At 32.4% G+C, this 24,480-nt stretch overlaps 1 protein-coding gene across 1 annotated transcript in view; it reads right to left on the bottom strand.

Moving 5' to 3' along the window:
• The window catches only part of LOC140433998 (lachesin-like), a 675,206-nt gene extending 651,583 nt beyond the window's left edge, over window positions 1-23,623 (bottom strand). The window contains exon 1 of the mRNA XM_072521967.1: window positions 23,525-23,623. Within this exon, the coding sequence (XP_072378068.1) occupies window positions 23,525-23,548 (24 nt within the window). The 5' untranslated portion in view covers window positions 23,549-23,623. The remainder of the gene's footprint in view (window positions 1-23,524) is intronic.
• Window positions 23,624-24,480: the final 857 nt, after the last annotated feature.

Below are 24,480 nucleotides of genomic sequence, written 5' to 3'. Positions count from 1 at the left end.
CGAAAAATAACAAACCAAACTCTAAGAGACAGAGTAAGAAGTGAGGAAATACGAGCGAGATGTGGTATAGAGGAAATAAACGCGTGGTCCAAAAGAAGAAAAGTGGAATGGAATCAACACATCGAAAGAATGACAGAAAATAGAATAGTACGAATAGCAAGAGACAAATCGCCAAATGGAAGAAGATCATTGGGACGACCGAGGAAAAGATGGTCAGACAACGTCAATTGAGGCTAAAAACCGAAGTTAAACAGGCATTTTGCCTATTTATAAAGTAGGAAGAAGAAGAAGAAGAATAAACTATTTTTTTTTAGTTATATATTATTACTCTAAAGAGCAAGCAAAAAGAAATGCCACAGAATCTGCCTGTATCATAATAAAAGTTAATTTGGAAGTTTATATTATATTATTTTTAATAATTAATTATCAATGTATCAAATAATATTATTCATTCTGTATATAAAAACAATTAACTTTTATAAACATGAATTAATTTACTAATTAACTGTAGTAAACAATATTAAATTATAATTAAATGGATATGTATTGGACATGCATTTTAACATTATTAAAAAACATTAAAATAAAAATTGTTACACATATGATTAAAAATTCAAATTATTGTTGAATTTAATTTATTTTGTAGTACTTGTTGTTGTTGTTTGTTTGGGTTTATATGACTGCGGACACTAAATCCATTCGCCAATCTTACAATTTTTACTCATTTTTTCATTAGTCATTGTTTCTTATACAATCTTATCCTAAATCTATTACTAAGTAGTATTTATCTCTAATACATAGTCTCTAATAGTCTAATTCATAGTCAATACATAGTCTAATTCATAGTCTTTTTCTATCAGGTGCTTTTTAGTTATTTATAATTATAAAATAGGTGTTGAGGTCCTCAGAGTTCCACAGCAAACTCTGCAGCTATCTACTTAATTCAATAGCTACTTTACTGTGGACTGTCCAAGTTTCTCATTTTTTCTCTTTTTTTTTTTATTTATTTATTTATTTTTTTTTTTTTTTTTTTTTTTTTTTTAATTATTATTTATTTCTTATATTTTTTTATTTATTTTTTCATTTTCTTTTTTTTTTTTATTATTTTTTTTTATTTTTTTTTTTTTTTTTTTTTTATTTTTTTTTTTTTTTAACAAATTACAAAGAATTACTTACTCTATATTTACATTTACAATTTGAGTTTAATATCTAAAACATGTTTATACAATAATCTATATAAAACCTCATTGTTTTCTAATGTTAATAAATAATTTAAATTAATGGGATGGTGGACATCGGTAAAAGAATACAGCGAATTTAAAAAATTATTAATCTTATTAGATATAAGAGAACAGTCCAAAATCTTATGTTGTAGGTTACCTATCTGACCACAAGTACATTGTGGACTATCAGCTAGGTTCATTTTAAACATATATGATGGTGTAAGACAGTGGTTAAATCTCATTCTGCATATAGTTCTTGTCATATCCTTTGTCGACTCCATTTTAGAAAACCAAGATTTATCCGTAATATAGTTTCTAATTGCTTTGTAATGGTTTCCTGTATTTATATTCTCATTAATATACCTTTCTTTCCATTCTTTCTTAAGCTCTTTGTATATGTCTGATTCTATATCTCTAGACGTACAAAGATAATGAGTTAATACTCCTTGTGTAACCGCGTTTTTTGCCAATTCATCTACTATTTCATTTCCAGTTATTCCACAGTGGCTTTTAATCCATGCCAACTTAACAGTTTTGCCTTGTTGCTGAAGTTCTTTAATTTTATTTATTATATATAATTCAATGTAATTTACTTTTGATTTAGGATTTATGGCACCAATTTTACTTAAAGAACTTTTGCTGTCACTATAAATTATAAACTTTGAATGATTTATATTAGATAAATATTTTAGTGCTTCCACTATAGCTATTAATTCAGCTGTGTATATACTCATGATGGAATTGAGTTTAAACATTTTACTGTTTTTATTATTGTTATCCCAGTATGCACATCCCACACCTTCGATACTTTTGGATGCATCTGTATATATCATATAATAACCTTTGAACAATTGTGAACTGTCAGATATAAACATTAATTTTCTTAAAGATAAAGGTAAATTGCTGTAATCCCTTAAGAAGTATACCTCAACTTGTTCCAGTGTATTAAAGTCAATATTGTAATTTGGGTTTAAGTCATATTTATATAGTTGTTTATCATATATTGTCATTTTTGAATAGAAATCTACTATATTTAGAGTTTTCTTTTTTATCCAATATTTTTCTGTTAAGTCTGCTAAGAATAGCTGGTGTATTTTGGATATTAAACTTGACTTTTTCTCGTACAATCTAACTAAAAGTCTGACGCCAAGTTTTTTTCGTCTTATATCCATTGGCATTTCACAGCATTCGACTTGTAGGTTACTAATGGGTGTACTTCTTAGGGCTCCTATACACAATCTAAGGCATTTATTAACGATTTTGTCTATTTTGTTTAAATGACACTGTGATGCGTCACTGTATAATATTGATCCATAGTCGATAATAGCTCTTATATTATTTTTAAATAATAACAACGAAATATTTGGATCTGCTCCCCACCGTAAGTGTGACACGAATCGAAGAAGATTTATTCCCTTTTCTGTTTTTTTAACTATGTTGTCTATATGTTCTTTCCAGAGAAGCTGTCTATCAAGAGTAATACCCAAATATTTAACATAACTTTGCACTGGATAGTAGACATTGTTTATTAAGATGTATTTGGGTATCTCTTTTCGTTTTCTTGTAAAAATACATAATTTAGTTTTGGAATCAGATATATTTAGTCCATGTAATTTACTCCATGTTTTAATATGTTTGACTCCTTCTTCAATGGATTTGACTGCATTTTCTATTTTAATATGTTCTTTATAAATGACTATATCATCGGCAAATTGTAAAATTCTTGTGGAGTTTAAATTTTTTGCTAGATCAGCAGTATAAATTAAATATAACAACGAGCTTAATATTCCTCCTTGAGGTAAACCATCCATCGCTAACCTTGTACCAATTGTGTTACCATTTACCGATACATAAATTTTTCTACAGTCATATAGTTTTATTATTTTTTGACAGAAACATTCGGGAAGACCTATTTGTGTCATTTTGTTATATAGTATACTTAAATTAACGTTGTCGTATGCTGATTCAACATCTAATAAAAGAGCTGTTACTGAAGAATTTGACGTAAACGCTAAATTTATGTCTGTTACCAAGTGGCTCACTGCTTCCACAGTAGAATGATTTTTTCGAAATCCAAATTGTGTTTGTGATATTTTATTATTTTTTTCTAACCATCTTCCGAGTCTAAGTTTTATCATTCTTTCCAGTGTTTTTATTATGCAAGAGCTTAATGAAATACCTCTATAAGATTCTGCCGAATCAGAATTTCGATTTGGTTTAAGAATAGGAATCACCCGGTACTCTCTCCAACTATCTGGAATATCTTCTGATTGCCATATTTGATTAAAAATTTTTAATAGTGTTTCTTTTCCTTTTTGATGTAAATTTGCCAACATAATATAATGTATATTATCTATTCCCGGAGAAGTGTTTTTCTTGTTCTTAAGACTTATTTCTAATTCGTATAAACTAAATGGCACTGAAAGTGGATGATTAGAGTTTTTCCTTTCCATTACATTAATTTTTGAAAATATATTATCTGGACATAATTTTCTCAAAAACTCCTCAACCCATTCTCCTTCGGTCACTGGATTTATTTGTGGTTTAAAGATGTTATTTAAACGTTTGACTTGATTCCACATATTTTTTATTGGTGTATTTTTGTTTAAAGTTTCACAAAAATTTTTCCATGCATTACGCTTACTCCTTAATATAACTTTCTTGGTTTCTGCTACACATTTATTATAATTTATATAATTTTGTATATTGGACTGTAACTTAAACTTGCGCAAAGCAAGTTGTTGTTCTTGAATAACCTTTTTACAATTGTCATTCCACCAAGTTTTCCTAAATCGTGGACTAGTCCCTGTTCTTTTCTCCGGTATACATATTTTACAATATTCGTTTAATTTATTCAAAAATTGTTGGTAATTTAAATTATTATCGAGTTCCATGAAATTATCAGTGATAGAAGAGAAAAGAGACCAGTCCGCTTTATTTATATTCCATTGGAATTTTGTATTTACACATTCAGCTTTATTAACATCAATATTTGACTTTATAACAATAGCAAAATGATTGGATCCCAAAGTATTGTCCACAACATCCCAATCGAAACAATGACTAATATTTGCTGAGCATATTGTAAGGTCTATTGCCGATTTATTAATACTGTTAGGTCTACGCAGCAAAGTTTCTTTGCCATTATTTAAAAGTACGAGATTACAGTCCTCAATAGCTTCTAACAGATTTTTTCCTATAGTGTCTACAGTACTACAACCCCAAACATAATTGTGGCTATTAAAATCACCACCAATTATAAAAGGCTTCTCCATACTATTAAAAAACTTTTTCCATTCATTTACTGTAATTTTGAGATTTGGTTTTACATAAATAGAATAAATGTTAATCTTTTTACCGGTTTTAATTTTAATCGATATGCTATTACACATTACGTCATTGATTGGATGAAAAGTAGGACTATTATAAAAATTAATTTTTTTTTTCAATAGTATGGCCACACCACCATATCCATCATCCCTATCGTTCCTAAAGATATTATAACCCGTAAAGTTAATAAAGTTACTTTTTTTTAACCATGTTTCTGATATAAGTCCTATATCTATTTTATTGTCATACAAAAATTTTTCTAAATAACCCTTATTTGTTTTAATTGACCGCGCATTCCATTGAAGAAATGATATGTTAGCCATCACGATTTAATAATAATTGTGAAATATTGTTTTTCAGTAACAGCAATGTTTTTTCGTCTAAATTGTGATTAATCTGATTTAAAGTTGTTGAAATAAAGTTTACTATAATTTCTCCTATATTACTTTGATTATCGTTTTGTATCTGTGTTTTATTATAATAATTAGGGTTGTTAAAATTATAACAAGGTTGACTTTGTACTTTTGGTGTTTGCAAGATTTTTCTGTGCGCTTCCATTATTTCTTTGTCTACATTACTAGAATCAATACTATTTGATCGTTTTCGTTTATAGATTGTATATTTATTGGAAGTACTTTCTTGTTCTTTACTTACTGTTGAATAATATTTTCTATATTTATTATTAGCTTCGTAATATGTTATATTTTCAGTATTCATAATCTTTTTAATATACTCCTGTTTTTCTCTTTCCATACAATTTGCTCCCTTGTCAGTAGGGCTATGTTTTCCTTTGCACAATACACAAAATAAATTGTTCGGATTGGTACAATTTGATTTATTATGTTCTTCACCGCATCTTTCACACCTATCTTTTCCCCTACATTGAGCACGTATATGCCCAAATCTCAAGCACTTTAAACATTGTAACATTCTGGGTGTGTAATTTTCAACCTCGTATATCATTTTTTCTATTACTACGGTTGTAGGTATAGACTGACCTTTAAACGTTACTATTACAGTTCCAGTTTTTACATAAATGGTAGATCCATTTTCTTGTACCACTTTCCGCATTATTCTTTTTACATGTAAGACTTCAAACCTCATTCCAAACCTAGGTTGAATTAATGATAACAAATCATCCTCTTCTATCTCTTTATCTACAGACTTTATAACTCCTTTCCTTTGTGTAAAAAACGTTGGAATATATGCCTCGTACTGTTTGCTTTTTAAATTTTCAGATTCCATTAATTTATTAGCACTAGCAAAATTATTGAGTTCTACCTTAATTTTATTCCTACCAACTACCGTAATTTGTGTGATATTATTTTCAATTTCAGGTACTGAACGTAAAATTAATCGGGCCGTGCCTATCCTGTGTAATTTGCCGATATTACCGTTTTTATTTTCTATATGTACTATATATGGTGCATTATCTCCTAATTTATATCTATTATTTAATCTTAAATTTATAACTTTATTTAAATTTGGATTACCTGATCTATCTGTTACCTGATCTGTTGTTACCTTTACATCATTCACCCTAATACTTCTATTCCTTTTCAATTCCTCAATTTCCATCATCCTATCTTCCCCCAATTCTATATAAAACTTCCCTCCATCTGGAGGCTTCGGCGGAATCTCCTCCATGTCTATTTTTTACTGCCTTCTCTTCGAGTTGCTTCTGCTACGTTGCAGATTCAACCGTTGATCCTAGATGAATTTGATTCTAACACTGTTTTTGCCTAATAAAAACTAATTAACTCGAATAGGATGTTGATTTTACTACTATTAACTATTTACACTTTCAGAATTTAAGAAATAATCGTTTAAATATTTAAATTTTAAGGAGAAACTTTGAAATGCTTCTATACACTTTGACAGTTGTTTGACGTTTGTTTGTTTGTAGTACTTAATTATAAAAAACATTTTGTATGGTATGTCAATTGCGTCAGTGTTATTAGATATATACCATAATATGGCATTAATATGGTATTTTTATTATAAAAAATATTAATATGTTAATAAAAAAAAAAGTAGAAGTAGTATGCTTCATACTGTGTGTGCTGTATTTTTAAAATTAATTTATATATTTTGAAAATTGAATATAGTAATTATATATATATATATATATATATATATATATATATATATATATATATATATATATATATGAGGAGGTAACATGCAAACTGTCTTAAGTCACACGAAAATCAAAGTTGAGTTAGATGTGCCAATGCATTGTTCTATTGTAGCCAAAGTGGTTTATTCTATCTAATTGATGCAAAAAAATTATTTCCAATGATAACAGCATATTAAAAATTACCTATACATGCAAAAAAACTTATTTCCACTGTACTACTCCATGCAAACGAGCCTATTTCCAACCAACCAACAGAAGCGCTGCAACTGTCACTCAACTGACACAGTGAGTCTTACAAATTTAAGGTTATGTAAGGGTTTTGTATTAAAAGTTTTTGTGACTACTGTTTAGATTGTCAACGTTTTTAGCAACAATTAGTAATAACGTTAATTCATTCATATATTAATAACTATAATTCATTCTAACCAGCAAGAGGGCTGCAATAAAAGATGCTCGTTACGCATATTCTTGCTTAAGTGCAATAACTTAACATGTTTCCACAAATTGAAGGACTTTAAACATGTATTGAGTTCATCAGCTGGCGTTGATCGTGGAATCACTGGCAATGTTTGACGAAAATCTCCTGTTAATAAAATCATTGCACCACCAAATGGGTTATGATTGCTCTGTAGATCTTGTAAGGCTCTATCTAAAGCCTCCAAAGATTTTTTTATGTGCTATCGTGCATTCATCTCAAACAATCAATTCACATTGCTGCAAAACCTTTGCCATTGCAGAGTTCTTTGAAATGTTGCAGGTTGGATTTTTGTTGCTTTGCATGTTTAATGGAAATTTTAGTGCTAAATGGGCTGTTCGACCACCTTTAAGCAAAGTTGCTGCGATCCCCGACGAAGCGAGTGCAAGTGCAATTTTATTTTGTGAGCGAATTGTTGCTAATATCAATGAAACCAAAAAAGTTTTTCCTGTACCACCAGGTGCATCTAAGAAGTAAATCCCTCATGGTTTATCATGTGTTACTTTCATAAGTGTATCAAATACATACTTCTGATGTTCATTCAATAGTGGGAGATTTGTTTGAATTAATTCTTTCAAAGTGTTAAGATCATACAGTTTTTCTCGGTGCAACTCTTGGTTAAAAGCATTATGAATTGCATGATTGGGCAAGGCCAGTCCTAATTGAAATAATAGTTTGTTTGACATCATCAAGCACATGTCGTCAATTGAAATCAATGTTTTATTGTAAATTTCTTCGCTTATTTGTATATTTGGATTTCCCCTTCTAATCCGTATTTGATACAAAATATCATCACACATACTATCTTTGTACTTAATCCACAAATCATTTGAGTTTGATGGGAAGCATGTAGATATGATTATAAAAAACAGTGTTCATATTTGATGAGCTTGTGATGATATTTCAGCATCACTGAGAGTTTGATCCCAATGAGCGTAATTTTCTAGCAATTGCAAACGTTGGCAGACTTCTCTGTATGATCCACACAAATCACCATCAACAGTTCGTAAATGTTGGAATAATGTTGGGCCACGTACATTAACTAATAGCAGTCGTAAATAAAAACATTCATCATTGCTTGGATGTATTGAATAAATTCGACCAATCGCATCGGTAGAATATACGTCTGGGTATCCTGGAACTTGTTTTCCCTGTTTCCGTCGTATAAATCTCCCTGAGGATTGATTCCAAGTATAATATTTTGTCATTTCAGAATATAACAATGTTTGAGCAAAAGCATCGTTTTGGCATATCTAAAAAAAACTGGTTAATGTAGTAGATGGTGGCTGAGCAGCTCTTTGTACTGCGTTCTGTGCTGTAAAATATACTCTTTGTCCATTTTCTAAATGCGCAGCTCAATGAACAACAGTAGAGTGTCTCTCATGAATAGTTAAATAGGAATTTAGTTAGAAAATATTTGTATGAGAAAAAGAAAAGAGCTGTTTTAGGATTTTCCCGGAAATTATTTTAATTTTTCTTGCCGTAAAAACCATCCTTAGGCTTCAAGGAACATTTTAGAAAAAGATTTGTTACGATTGGTCCATGCGATGTTGAGTTATGCGCTTACCAACACATTTTGCGATTCATTTTTATATTATAGATATAAAGAAAAACTCAGATCATCACCAAAGGACATGACTTCGTAACCAAATCGTCAGCTCTCAATTATTGTAATCATCCTTGCTGGTGCCATAAAAATCAGAGGTCCGCAACAACAAAATGAACATAGGAAACTGTTTAATAAAACCAAAGTAATGCTAAAACAACGAGGAAGGGAAATGAATGTAAGTAGCAACATACAAAGAATACAATACGCAGAACATTGTAATACAATAAAAAAGTACTAATAAAGACATAAGAAAATACAATGAATACCGGGTAGAAAACGCAATCGAAAACAGGAAAAACTATAAGAAAAAAATAAAAGAATTAATTATTGGGTAAAGCAAACTGTGGCTCTAACAAACGAAATCACCAGAACTGCAGACATAAATGAAATAATACAACTTGTAACTTAATTTTATAGCAAACTATACAAAGCCCCTGAAATACTTGAAGAAGAAATAAATAACCTAGAAAATGCACCAGAAGTCCTTCCGAAAGAAATATTTTCCTGGTAAAAAAAAACCTAGAAAATCTTCGTAGGCATATTCATAAGATCAAGATGCATACCAGACCACTGAAAACCAAGAAACAATTCTTATTTATAAGAAAGGTAGCAAGGAGGATTTCAAAATCTACAGACCTACAAATCAAGTCTACTACCAATTATATACAAAATATTCACAAAGTCTAATAATATATAGGATTATATTGGGGGGTGAAGACACCATTCTAATAATATATGATAATTTATTATTGGAAGCTGTAATTAAATCTATTATACCCCTCTAATGAATTGTCTCCACCCTGATAATATGCTGTCACCATTGTAGAAGACGTCCGTTTCAATCTCCTTATCAATGCCTCTACAATCCTTAGGGGATACTTATCCCTGCGAGCGGGGCAAGGCTTACTGGCTCCACTAGTCTGAACTGACTGGTTTCGCCCTCGCGGATTTACAAGAGGGTAGAGAAATCTTTTTGGGAAGGAAGGGGATCAAGGACTTCTCGGTCTCAGGTCCTGCAAAGAGTGAGAGGCTATGGGCTTACGTTAGAAGCCGGAGCACTGCATAGCGAAATGTGTATCTCTTCTAGTCTCGACCTGTAACGGCTAGGAATAACAAAACAAATTTCGAATTTACAATGTATTAACTAGACTGTACATTACAAATATCAGTTATGACAAAAATGTTCGCTCAGGCGCGAAGTGAGACGAGAAAAGACAAGCAAGGAATTAAAGATCAGACAATTTCCGTATTATTAGACATACCTGGGGTTAGTATATAGAGATCTTAGTTACCTCTGCGTATCTAGGCTCTAGCTAGGGAATACGCCTCCAGTCTACCGGGATTTGAGATTTCGTACCTTCGAATCTCCAGTTGCCGACACTTTATACGTCACACTACCCCGTCGAGTTAATTAACGCGTCCACTGTCTGCGTACCTCCCGATCTCCACACTATGGCGTGGAGCTGCTGCGTGAAAACTTCCCACTAACTCCGCTCTCGCGTGGGGCCCTCAGGCGCCGCGCTACTACTGAACTCCTTGACCAACTTCTGCCTGGTTTTTATGTATCGCCAACTCCGTACCTTAGATTCTTTATGTCACGTATTCCATGTGTTAAACTGGATCACGCTATGTAAAACTACTTACTCGGCTCAATTCTTCTCCCTTGTTTAACAATTCTTACCTTGTATTAATTTCCAACAAGGTCTAAGTGTCGTAATTTTTAAACATTCAGGCTTGTGTTAAACTGGGTCAATTATTTTGTTTTTAATTTGAAATGTATACGTTAAACTGTGTCGAATTTATTCTTTGTTAATTTGGAATATATAATAATTACTTAAATAATTATTACTCTTTACTAGGCTAATTACCTCTTAATTTTTCCTTCTTTATTTCCTTGCTGTTTACATTACAAAAGATCATGCACAGCTAAGAGAGCAAACTGGCTTTAGAAGTGGATTAAGTACCTTGGATCATATCCACACGCTCCAAGACCCGAGAGAGCTAAAGAAAATGAAATACCGCAACTTTTATAGATTTCGAGAAGGCTTTTGATTCTATATATTTCAAGGCAGTAATAGAAGCTATGAATGATCAAGGCATTGACAAAATGTACACAAAGACTTTAGGAAATATAAGCAAAAGCTAAGGTAAAAATTTATGAAAATACTGCAGAATTTTCTACTACCAGAGGCGTGTGACAGGATCAACAGAATAATGAAACTTGGTTGGGCATCTTTTGGTAGAAATTTAGTTACATTCAAATCAAAGATGCTACTCCACCTGAAGAAAAAAGCATTCGTTCACTGTATACTACCAATCATGGGATACGGTTGCGAAACTTGGACAGTAAAGAAATAGATAATAGCGAAACTCAAGGTCACTCAAAGGTCAATGAAGCGATGCATGCTGGGTATAACAAAGAGAGATCAGAACAAATAATAGAATGGATCATACAGAAAACCAAGGTCACTGATGTAATCCGCAGAAGTAAATGTTTAAAATGGCAGAAGGCGGGACATTTAGCGAGGAGAACTGACACTAGATGGTTCACTAGTATTACACTGTGGTATCCAAGAGGCGTCAAGAGATCAAGCAGACGTCCAAACTTAACCCTTTCGAGACTCCAGGTGCATATGTGTACTACTATGTTTGCATACGAGCCTAAAATAATTTTTTGCCGTTAAATTATATTTAAAAATGCAAGTAAGAAACGAGGACTGCCAAGATAACTTTCACGAAACTTTTGATGAAGAATCAGAATCAGAGAGTCAGTTAGAAGTTCGAGATACACAGGAAACTTTAGAAATAACTGCCACACCTAGTAGTTTTTTTGTTTTGTGGTCAACACCAAATAAAGGTTTTGCTCCGAAAAAACAAATTTCAAGTCAACGTAGTTGTACACTGGATGCTGGTATACAATCTAACTTGTCGCCATACCAATATTTCAAAAAATTGTTTCCACGTTCTCTGTATACGTATATTGCTCAATGTACTAAAGAAAGGATTGAAATATGTAAGAAGCAGTCAAGAAGAAACGCTCGACTGAAAAAAACTGGCTTAGGCGAAATTGAAATAGTTCTTGGTTGCATACTAGTTATGTGCTACAACCGTGTACCAAAAATCAGTAATTATTGGTCAACACATCCTTCACTTGGAAACGTCTCGATTCAAAAGGCAATATCCCGTGACAGATTCAAAGTTATATCTTCAAAAATGTATTTTGCATCACCAAGGAAACCAACAGAAGCTTCAAAAACGTATTACATTGATGACGTTGTACAATGCTTGAAAGGTACCTTTCAAAAATATCGACAAGACAGCAGTTTTTAAAGTATCGACGAGTCCATGACGAAATTCAAAGGTCGATCGTCACTCAAGCAGTATATGCCGCTAAAACCAGTAAAAAGAGGAATCAAAATGGGGCTTGGGTCAAAATCGTTTACTGGATATATCTACGACTTTAACATTTACACAGGTCGTGAAACTGAATATGTAGAAAGAACTCTTGGGGAACGTGTAGTGAACAAACTTATTTCCACAGCAAAAGAAAAAAATGTACCCTCTTGCTTTGATCGCTTTTTTACTTCAGTTTTTCTGTTGGAAAATCTACAGTACGCAGCAATAGGTACATGTAATCAGAATAGAAAAAACTTAACAAAAATAAAAGATAAACTGCGAAGAGGTGAATGCTTATTTCAGTGCAATGAAAATGGACTAATGTTTGTGAAATGGCAGGACACCAAGGAAGTCTTGATGCTGAGTAATTGCCATAATGACAATGTTTCATCTATCACTAAAACCATGACAGATGGCTCGAAAGTAAATGTGCCTTGCCCAGAAATAATGTGTGCTACAGGAAAATTATGGGTGGGGTTGACCTAGCGGACCAAATGGTAGGATTGTACGATTTAGATCGTAAATCAAACAAATGGTGGAAAAAAGTATTCCATCGTTTACTGATGATGTCAGTTGTAAACTCATGGATTATTTGTAATGAAAAAAATAAGAAAATAATTCCTCTGATACAATTTCTGGTACCTCTGGTAGAAGAAATAATTGCTGAAGGACAAACAATTTCTGCTATACGACGTTTATCTAAGAAGGGAATAATATCTATAAAAAGAAAACGTTTCAAGAGTGTGTCATTACATCTTCCAATTAAAGAAAACACAAGAAGACGATGTAAAAGAAATAAAGATGTATAAAGAAAAGAAAGTTGGAATACTTGGGTCACGTTATGAGACATAATAAATATAGAGTACTACAACTGATCGTTCAAGGGAAAATAGACAGCAGAAGGGGTCCAGGGAGGAGAAGACACTCGTGGCTCCAAAACTTGCGGCAATGGTTCGGATTGTCATCTGCTGAACTATTCAGATCTGCCGTAAACAAAGTCAGAATAGCCATGTTGATTGCCAACGTTCGGAACGGACAAGGCACATGAAGAAGAAGAAGAACTTTCAGCATATTTATATACTTTTTGTTAATTGTATATGCTATTCTTCATTTTTCTTTATTGTAACAACTATATATTGTTTAACTTATTTATGTAAGTAGAATTATATTATAATCATCAGATAATAAGAAAATTTTAAACATTTTTTTATCGCGTTATATTTGTAGCTATTATACGTGGTTCTTAAGTTTTGTCTTAAATAAACATAAATACGTGCCTTTTCTTTATTTGTTTTAAAATATATTAAACACTGACTTGATACTTTAAATTATGTAGATAACAGTCTTAAAAAAACCAACGTAATAGCTATACTTTTAGCTGCCACGCCGTGCTCAAGTTGTCCCGTAATAGCACAAGGACAGGTGTTTGCTATTATATAGGTTGCTGTACAAAATTACATGCTACAAGATTTACATTTTTATATAATTTACAAGTGAAAATATAATAAATTACTTTTGGTGATATAGAAAATAGCGTAATGTAATTAAGAAATAACATCACATTAGAAATAAGACAAAAGAAAAAAAAAGACTATACAAGGTAGTTTGGAATGAAGCAAAAATAATTTCGAGGCAATTGGAGTATTTAAAATTAATTTATCGAAATTATACTAATGTTTTCAAGTTGAAAATCCCAATTTAGTGGACAAAACATAGTAAGACATAGTCAAAGCAACGAATTTGAGTTTCGGTGCTCCCCGATTGAGATATGAAATAAATTTTATGTGCAAATTGCGTGCTGTACAATCATAGAACAAAAAGAAAGGCGGAAAAAATTAGTCAGAAAGCATCAAAGTAAAGCGACTTTAGGCTATAGAGAACTTAAAACGGACATCTTCTTCTTCTCATTGCGCCGTCTCCTTTCGAAGGTTGGCGATCCAAATGGCAATTGTAGTTTTGGAAACTGCTGCGCGAAAGATCTCTGCGGATGAGCGGTCGAACCATCTCCTTAGGTCTTTCAGCCACGAGTTCTGGCGTCTTCCTACTGATCTTTTGCCCTGTACTTTTCCTTCCAGTATAACTTGAAGTAATTCATATCTTTCGCCTCTCAGCACATGACCCAAGTATTGCATTTTCCTCTCTTTGATTATTCTTAGTAATTCTTTTTGTTTACACATGCGACGAAGTACCTCAACATTAGTAACTCTTTGTACCCATGGAATCCTCAACATTCGTCTGTATATATACATCTCAAAGGCATCTATTCTTTTTTCTATTTCAGAGTCCATTGTCCAACTTTCACAGCCATACAGTAAGACAGAAAAAACGTAACATCTGATCATTCGGATTCTAAGCTGTAGACTAAGGTCTGATCTTGTAAAAAATGTTTTAATGCTCATGAATGTTTTCCTTGCTTGTTCGATTCTTGATAAGATTTCTTTTTTTGGATTACACTGACTATTGATATTTGTTCCCAAATATTTTATGAAATTTACCTGTTCTATTATTTGACCCTTGGCATACACCTGTACGTTTATTGGTGTCTTTGAAAATACTAAAGTTTTAGTTTTGGAAACGTTTAGATGTATACCGAACATTTCGCTGTGGTGAACTACCGCATTTATTATATTTTGTAGTTCTTGTGCGTTGCTTGCTATTAAGACGGTATCATCAGCATATCTGATGTTGTCTATGCTGATTCTGTTAATCTTAATTCCGCCTTGGACCTCGCCTAATGCTTCTCTGAATATAGACTCCGAATACAAATTAAAGAGTAGCGGTGATAAGACGCAACCCTGTCTCACTCCTCGTCGGATTTGTATGCCTTCGGATGTTGTGTGCTCTATTTCAATTGTTGCCGTTTGGTGCCAGTATAGTTCTGAGATAATTCGCAAGTCTTGTTCGTCAACTCCAGTTGTTCTCAGAATTTCGATCATCTTTTGATGGTTAACGCAGTCAAATGCTTTTCGATAGTCAATAAAACATCATATACATCTACATTCATGTCTCTGCATCGTTGCGTTAACACATTTAAAGCAAAAAGAGCCTCTCGTGTTGAATTGAGTGTCACTCATCTGGAACTCGCACTTCTTGTAAATTCGTGTATGGATAATTCTGAGAAAAGTTTTAAGGACATAAGACATCAAGCTTAATATTTGATAATCATCGCATTGTGAGAAATTCGATTTTTTTGGTAATGCTACGAATGTTGATTTTAGCCAGTCTGTTGGTATTTTACCTGTGTCATATATCTTATTGAATAGTGCTGTTATTAAATCTAGGCTTTTACTTTCGTTATCTGCAATTAGTTTAAGCATTTCGACATTGATATTGTCTGGACCGGTGGCTTTTCCATCTTTCTGAGATTTTACTGCATGAATCACTTCTTCTTTGGTTATTTCTGGGCCTTTTTCATTTATTCGATTGTCTGTGGATGGTGGAGAACAAGGTCTATCGTCGTCAAAAAGAGTTTGTATGTATTCTTTCCATCTCTCTAGTTTGTCTTCTGTACCCATAATTATTTCGTTATTATCATTTTTTAATATTGTTGCTTGTCTCTTTTTGTGTCTACCTGTCATTTCTTTTACTTTTTTATGGAACGGACATACTTAGATCTAAAGCAAATAACTAATCTACTATATAGATCAGTACAGAAATAGAAGCTGAAAAAATCTCTCAAGCTACAGGTTTTTGAAGATTTTAAGAGATATATTATTAATATTATCATTATATAACAAATGAAGGCAGAGGAGCGAGCTCCTATTATGCGCAAGAAACAAAGAAAAATATCCTCGTAAAACTAATACCAATTAAGCACATCACACAAAAATTCTGAAACAATAAATAAATAATAATTAACACTAGTTGCTGATATGGTGTCTTGATCCAAATTGTTCCAGATATTAAATATTCTATTTGGCAAGAAGTTCACCCTGGACCTTGCAGTAGTTTGTTCCCTCTTTAATTTGTAACGATGGCCTCTTAATCTTTCGTCTTTATTTGTAACAGAAACAAAAGGTCAGTAGTTAGATACTATTTGGAAAAATAAATTTGTTAAAATCGTGGGAGAGCTTATTTTTATAGGTTAGGTATTTGTCGATTCATTAGTTTTTAAACTTAAATATAAAATTGATACTGTAAGCTACTATTTTTATGTAATAAGCATAATATGCCAAATATGCATATTAGGTTAAACTTATTTAGCAAAGCCTATGAAAATAAATTTGTAAAACGATGTTTTTTAACAAATGTTCGGTTATCATTATTTACATTTTTTAACCGTTTAAGACTAATAAACTATTAGACTATTTATTTAAGATTCGTTAAAAATTTTTTAATAGTTGTTTTTTGTAAAACCTATATCTTGCATTCGGAAACGGATTCTGATCCCTATTCTCCTGATCACTCGGAATATAATCCGGACTCTGATGTTTCTTCTGACAATAAACTTGCTCTGGGAAATGGAACTTTACAAACTATTAACAACGACTTGCATGACATGGAAGAGTTGTCTGTTACGACAGATAAGTCAGGAAAAAGGAAAAGAAATGAACAAAACTGGAAAAGAAAAATTGCAAAATCAAGAAAACAACGCGGCGAAGCATATTTATTTTCTAGGGGTAAATACGTACCAGGAGTAGTTATAAAGGATGCTTGTTTAGCTACCTGTAAACGAAAATGAACAGAAAAATTTTCCTATGGAGAAAGATTGTCGATTTTTCGAAGATATTATTAGTTATAATCCTACCAAAGAAAACAAGACTTTATTAACGGCCATACAGAAAAGAAATATAAAAAATGGCATACTAAAAATCAGTCCAGATATCAAAAAACTATTTTATTCTATTTACCTAAAAATTCTAATGGAATCCAGGTTTATAAAATCATGTTTATCAATACCCTGGGAATTCGAAAAGGAATTGTAGATATAGCTATGAAAAACATAAATAAAGAAAACACGATTTTGGTAGACAATCGGGGAAAATATACAAAAAAGATCAGAGTGTAAAAAAACATATTAAGAAGTTTCCTGTAATCAGTTCACATTATTACCGTTCAAAAACACAACGGAAATATTTATCCTCAGACCTTAACATCACTCTTATATATTCGTTATACAAGAAAGAATGCAGAACAATCAAACACCAGCTAACTCTGACATTTAGAAAAAGGTATTTTCAGAGGAATATAACTTGAACTTCTACCGACATTGTAAAGACCAGTGCCGAGTTTGTATGGCCTACAACTCCCCCTTTAGCGATAAAGCATCTATAGAAATCGAAGAACTCGCTCACATAGCAGCCAAGAATAGAGCCCGTGATAAAAAGAGATTAAGTAGACAGTTGGAGGAAAATTCTAACTGTACCCTCATAAGTTGCAATTTTGATCTTTAACAAGTGCTTTTGGTACCAAATGACTCAACAAATAACGCTTTATTTTACAAGCAAAGATTAAAAGTATTTAACTTCACTATTTATAATACAGTCTCTAAACACGGTGATTGCTTCATGTGGACAGAGGTTGAAGGAAAACGAAGCAGCTGTGAGATTGCCACTAGCTTATACCAATACTTTGAATCTTTGCCGGAACGGGTAAGTGTTCAGTGTTTTAGTGATAGATGTGGTGGACAAAATTTAAATAAAAACGTCGCTAGTATGTGCTTAACAGCTATTTCAAAATATTCCACATTTGGAAAGCATTGAACTAAACTTAAATCCAGAGAATTTAACATCACAACATATTTGTGCTTCATAGATTATAGTAAAGCTTTCGATTTGGTCAACTGGAGTAAAATGTGGCAGGTTTTGTCTGAAATGGGAGTCCCCAATCATCTGATACTGCTAATTAAAAGCCTGTACAATAACAATTATGCCAGAGTTAGAATAAATGGGGAACTAACCGATAGTTTCAGGGTCACAAAGGGCGTGAGACAAGGCTGCATACTAAGCCCAATTCTATTTAACATCTATGGTGAATGGATAATGCGGAAAGCTACTGAGGACTGGAACGGTGGCATCACCATTGGCGGGAAGAAGATTTGCAACTTGAGATATGCAGATGATACTACTATCCTCGCTAGTTCTGAAGCTGAATTGATTCACCTGCTACAACGGATAGAAGACGTAAGCTTAACGATGAGCCTTAAAATAAACAGAGATAAAACGAGAATCATGATAATTGACAGAGCTAACAACAATCAAAATCATCTGGTCATGATAAACAATATCGCTGTTGTAGATAAATTTGTGTACCTGGGCTCATTAATAACCAACAAAGGAGGCTGTACTGAAGAAATAAAGCGGCGGTCAGCAATCGCAAAAAGCGCTATGGCAAAATTAACAAAAATTTGGAAAAGCCATGAAATAACTACCGATACAAAAATGAGACTAGTAAGAAGTCTAGTTTTTCCAGTTTTTACTTATGCATCGGAATGCTGGACCCTTACTGAGAAAGACAAATAGAACATAGATGTATTTGAGATGTACTGCTGGAGACGAATGCTGAGAATACCATGGGTGGCCCGAAGAACAAATGAATCCATACTGGACCAGCTAAACATAAAGAAAAGACTAAGAACACAAATATCAGAACAAATAATAAGCTATTTTGGACATGTCCTTCGAAGAAATGGTCTTGAAAAACTTACCATCCAGGGAAAAGTAGAAGGCAAAAGAAATAGAGGTAGATCTCCCACACGATACACGGACCATATTGTTGCTACCATTGGCGCTCCATTGTCAGAATGTGCTAGAATGGCAGAAGATAGAAAAACGTGGAGGAACATTGGGAAATTTAGCTAATAGCTTCATGATATCACGATACCTGCATCAGGTTAACGACTAAGAAGAAGAAGAAGAAGAACTAAACTTAATAGTTTCCGGCCATAGTGAAATGGAGTGCGACTCCATGCACTCAGCCATTTCAATAGAGTTCAATAGAGTAGGCAAAACACATTTACCACAAGACTGGAAAACAATTAGATGTGCCCGGAGAAAAGAAGATAAACCGTACATTGTTCATAATATCACTAACGAACAATTGCATTGAAAAAATCATCAAAATTTTAATTTTCTTAAATTAATTTTTAATTTAAGTAGCATAGCAAAAAAAGTGTTCTTGTTCTTTTCTAAATGCGAACCATCCATCATGAAATTTAAAGGAAACTTTAACGAAGAATTTAGAACTTTAAATTGCCAGAGAAAGACAAAATCGACTTAAAATATAACTACAATAATGCCAAATCCTTTGTATAAGGAGAGAATCCCTAATACTCTGGAAAAATACAAGGATCTTTTGACATTGTTTAACACCAAACCTCTCGCAATTCCTCTGGAAAATAAGGATTATTTTTAAAAACCTGCCTTTTAAAGCAACCGAAAGATAAGTATCAAGTGAATCTGACATAAGTGAGACCGAGTGAAAGAAAAATATTGGTTATAATTATTAGTTAAGTTCCTCTACTTTTTTTTATTATATTTTAATCAAAATATATTAATAAATCTTTTTTTGGTATTAAAAAGTTGTACTTATTCCTAAGTCGATAACTAGGTATATTTATTTTTTTTTTAATTAATATTGCAACAACTAGATACCTTGTTTTTCAATAACAAAAAAAAATAAAACAAGGCTTTAGAAGACTTACAATTAATCAATTAATTCAAAATTAATCAAAAAATTAATTTGCTAGAACACAGCTCGGTTTGTTTCTTTTCAAATTTAAAACTGCTCTCCTGAAAAATAGCAAATTTTGGGTTACGTAATTGTAGTATTAAGGGGACGATATACAAAAAAGTAGCGGTCCAAGTACTGATCCTTGTGGGACTCCACTCTTGATTGTCTTATCTAGTGAGTGGTCTTCCCCAACACAAACCCTGAGGTATCTGTCGGATAGAAAATATTGAATCCAAATGTTTAACTTTCCGCGGATACCATAGTAACTCAATTTAGCTAGTAATTGACGTTTGGAACATAGTCGAAAGCTTTCTAGAAGTCTAAGTAGACTATATCGACAGATATAGTTTTTGAAGATCAGCTGCTACGAGATATTCCAATTTTCTTGTTTTAATTGAATTTAAAATTTCTATTTCTTTATTCATCCTTCTTAGAACCTCTTTGTTTGTGACGTGTTCTGTCCACGATATTTTCAGAATTCTTCTATACACCCACAGCTCGAATGATTCCAGTTTTTTCCTTGATGTCGCATTCAAGGTCCAAGATTTCATTCTATAAAACAAAGTCGAAAAAATATAGCACCTTGCCAACCTAACTCTTAGTTCCAATTTTAAATCCTTTGTACATAGCATTCGCGTGTCTAGCCTTTTCTATTTTGATTTTGATCTTCTGAATGTAATCATTTGTGGAGTTAATCATTGTTCCCAGATATGCATATTTGTCCACTTGTTCGACGTCGGTTCCATTTATTAGAAGATTCTCGTTATTTCTTTGAGTTTTCGATATTCTCATAAATTTCGTCTTCTTGACGTTCATTGTTAGACCGTACTCTTTTCCATACTCCGCTATTCTGATCACTAGTCTCTGAAGATCTTTAATATTTTCGGCTAAGATCACAGTGTTGTCCGCATATCTAATGTTGTTAACGGGAACTCCTTTTATCTTTATTCCAGCTGTTTCACCCTCAAGAGCGTTTTTCAAGATCTCTTCGGAGTAGGCATTAAAAAGAATTGGCGGCAATACGCATCCCTCATTGAAGAGATCTATTGTTTATCATAACTTACCTTCTACTATTAGGATAGTAACCTATAGCAACACTATATATGTTCCTGCCTTTCCTACTGTTCTAAACGATGTTAGTGATGACTAAGACTTTGAAAGTAATGACAATGAGAACAATGACTGATGACACATATGAACCTGGTAAAGATCGCTCACCTAAACTTTTTATTCAAGAAGAATAAAATAATTTAGTTATAGATTTCAATCTTCCAAAGGATGATGCAGAAGCTTTTGGATCCAGATTTAAATCAAAACATCTCCTTACGATGAGTGTCACCTTTTCTTGGTATCCTCATCGTGAACGAAAAACTTGCTCCTTACTTACAAGAAAGAGATGCAATTATTTTCTGTAATAACCTTTAATCAGTGATGGAATATTTTGGAATTCACCATAAACCTACTCAATGAAGACTTTTTGTAGATTCATTAAAAGCTAGTTTGAAAGCTGTCCTTTTACATAATGTAAACAAATATGCTTTATCAAATAGTTTACTCTGTTCATTTAAAAGAAACATTCGACAATATGAAAATTCTTTTGAAAAATATTGATTACGAGAAAAACAACTTGTTAATTCATGTAAATTTCAAAATCATCGGTATTCTTCTAGGTCTGCGAAGTGAATTTACTAAATTCCCCTGTTTTCTTTGTGAAAAACATAGCAGAGATAGGTCCAATTACTACACAGTGTAATCTTAGAAAACGACAACCCAATTGACACCAGGCTAAAAGAATGTCATAAACAGTCCATTATTAAACCTCAAACATGTTCCGCTTTCACCTCTAGATATTAAACTGGATTTAATGAAACAATTCGTGAAACGTTGAATCGGGATAAACCATGTTTCCAGTATTGGGAAAGGGAGAATGCAACTTTTAAGAAAATAAAAGCTGGAGTTTTTGTGGATCCTTAAATGTACCAACTAATTATCGACACTGACTTTAAAATATGTATGGACACTAAGGGTAAAATGCATGGAGAAGCTTCAAACCAGTTGTTAAGGGGTGTTTTGGAAACCAAAAAAATACCTAAGTGGAAATTGAAACGTCAATAAACGTACTTTAACCTTTAATTGTGGCTTATTCCCATTTAAATAGTAATTACTTTAAAATACCACAAGAAAATAGCTTCAGAACACTATTAAAAAAAATACCAATTGCAAAGAAGAAGTAAATAGCTGGTTAAGAAATTTCCAAAACCTAGATTGTCTTATAGATGTAAAACTTAGTTTTACATCCATAAGTTCCATCGACATATTAAATTTATAAAGCAACGTTACCAAGGCAGGTGGCTCACTACTATGATGGCTAAATCTAGAAACCCAAGAAAAACAAAGTTTCTTTTGTATAACCAATGATTTTTTTTTATTTTCGACCTCTTAATATTTTTATTTATTAAGCATACCACTATAGCATACTGGTCTTTTGGTACAAAAGTTAGGTGGCAATGTTGTAGCGATGACAGATTAAGAATGAACACAGCAAACGAGTTCTAAAACATTTTTCACTTCTCAACAGTCGATAATTTTTTTTAACTGCAGCACTGTGTTATTGAATAACATTTTTGTACTAAAAATTTGGCAAATAAACAAGTAAAAAGTTCTCGTTATACGATTATTGAAGGTGTGTCTACTGGATAAAAATTTAAAGCTGGTAAATATTATCACTTATATTAGAGGAGATAAAGTTTTTTTGGTCAAGATTTGTTAGAATTCGTTTTAAACTATATGAAAAACTACCATGCAGAAATGACTTCTGATGTTTTCGAAGAATATTTTGGTCAAATGATAAATTTCTTACCAATCAATTCTGGTGTGAACAATGCTTGATACCAATCAAGATTAAAGTAACCGGTATCTAACAGTAGCCGAAAAAAGAAAGAGCTCTTAGATTGGTTAAGCAAAGAAATAATAGCAGAAGAAAAACTACTAAAAAAGAGCTGCTATACTTATATCAATTATAGTCACCAAATTGAAGATGAATGCTGTGGATCAAATAACAAAAGAACAAGGAATTACGGTGTTGCGATTATCACTTTATGTTTGCAAACTTAATCTGATTGAACTTATCTGTAATTAAATGCAGGGATATGTTGAGATAAGCAGTACCAAATTTAAACTTAAGGCTATTTGCTAATTACAAAATGCCTTGGTATCAAAAAATTTCATCTTAAAATTGGCAAAAAGCTGTGGCATCTGGAAACTCTGGACGTAATATTAGAGGAGACAATAGAGCCAATTTTAATTGCTTAAAGAAATAAAGAATGCAGCAATGTTTATGTGTAACAATAAAACATTGAAAACTTTATTTTCAAAACTTATGTAACAAATTATTGTTACATACAATGAATTTCGATCAAGTAACGGGCGAATCCATCAAATCAATTATGTTTATGTGTGTTTATAAATGCTATAGAAAACAATATTATTAAAAATTTTAATTATATTTTCATAAAATCAGTATTTTGGTTTATTAAAGAAAATATTTACCAAAATATTTTTTTACATGTATTTTGCGGCATATTTCGTTTTTGCTTAAAACATTAGACTTACCGACCACAAAAATTTGTCTCATAGATTAAAACTACCCCAAACTTCACTGTTACCCCGTTTCTACTTACAATAACATCAATATCCAACTTCATCCAAATTTTCAAAAAGTTCGCACGTGTTCCGAGCCGACGTTTCGTCGTAAAACTGCGCTGCCTATCACCAATCACTCTCCGTTCCGTTTCAAAAACCCGTCACGCGGTAACTAGAAGCTGGATGCTGCGAGAAGACACAGGACAAGCCATCCGGAGTGGCGGGAAACGGCAAGGCGCACGCGTCAACACAACTTCTTCGCCGTCAAACTCACCGCCTACTACCTCCTGCTTGAATGCTCGTTAATTGCCAGGCGGATCGGTCTGTGTGAGATAGAATTTTGCCAAAAGACAAAAAACTGAGATGGAACGAGTTAAATATTTATGCGAGTGTAAAAGAGAGGACGGTTGGTGATGAAATTCTAGTTGTTATAAAGTATAAGACGAGGAATGCTCGCCAGTGGAGTTAATTATTAGTTAGGCCAGACGAAGTTATAGTTTGTGACAAAGGGTTAAGGGAGATCAAAGGTCTACACGTATTTAAAATATTCATTAATTTTTTATGACGTTGTGCTTTCCATAATTTGGAACACATTCTCATGTACTCAGAAAAGACGACAGGAGAAATATAGTGGCATACGTTTTAACGAACTTTGTTGATCTTGCTCTTTTGAAATCTATTTTTATATAGACTTTTTTAGTAATATACGAGGTAACCCCAAAATATTTTGACACAAAAACTGCAAAATCTAGAAATCATAGATTTCTAACAGAGCTACATTAACTCTAGAATACTAACCTTATTTTTACCTTAATTTACACTAACCATCGTAAAATTTACTACGCTGAGAAAAAAAATGTGGTCACTGAAAAAGTATTTTATTTATCTTAATTTTACAAATTATTTTGCACAAACAGATGTTTCTAAAATGTAAAAATCACAAAAAAAATCATGAATTCTACATTTTAGAACTACACTGCTGACAACAAAGGGC

The sequence above is a fragment of the Diabrotica undecimpunctata genome, chromosome 2, assembly GCF_040954645.1.
Source record: "Diabrotica undecimpunctata isolate CICGRU chromosome 2, icDiaUnde3, whole genome shotgun sequence".
Lineage (NCBI taxonomy): Eukaryota > Metazoa > Arthropoda > Insecta > Coleoptera > Chrysomelidae > Diabrotica > Diabrotica undecimpunctata.
This window is presented reverse-complemented; position numbering and strand designations above follow the sequence as displayed.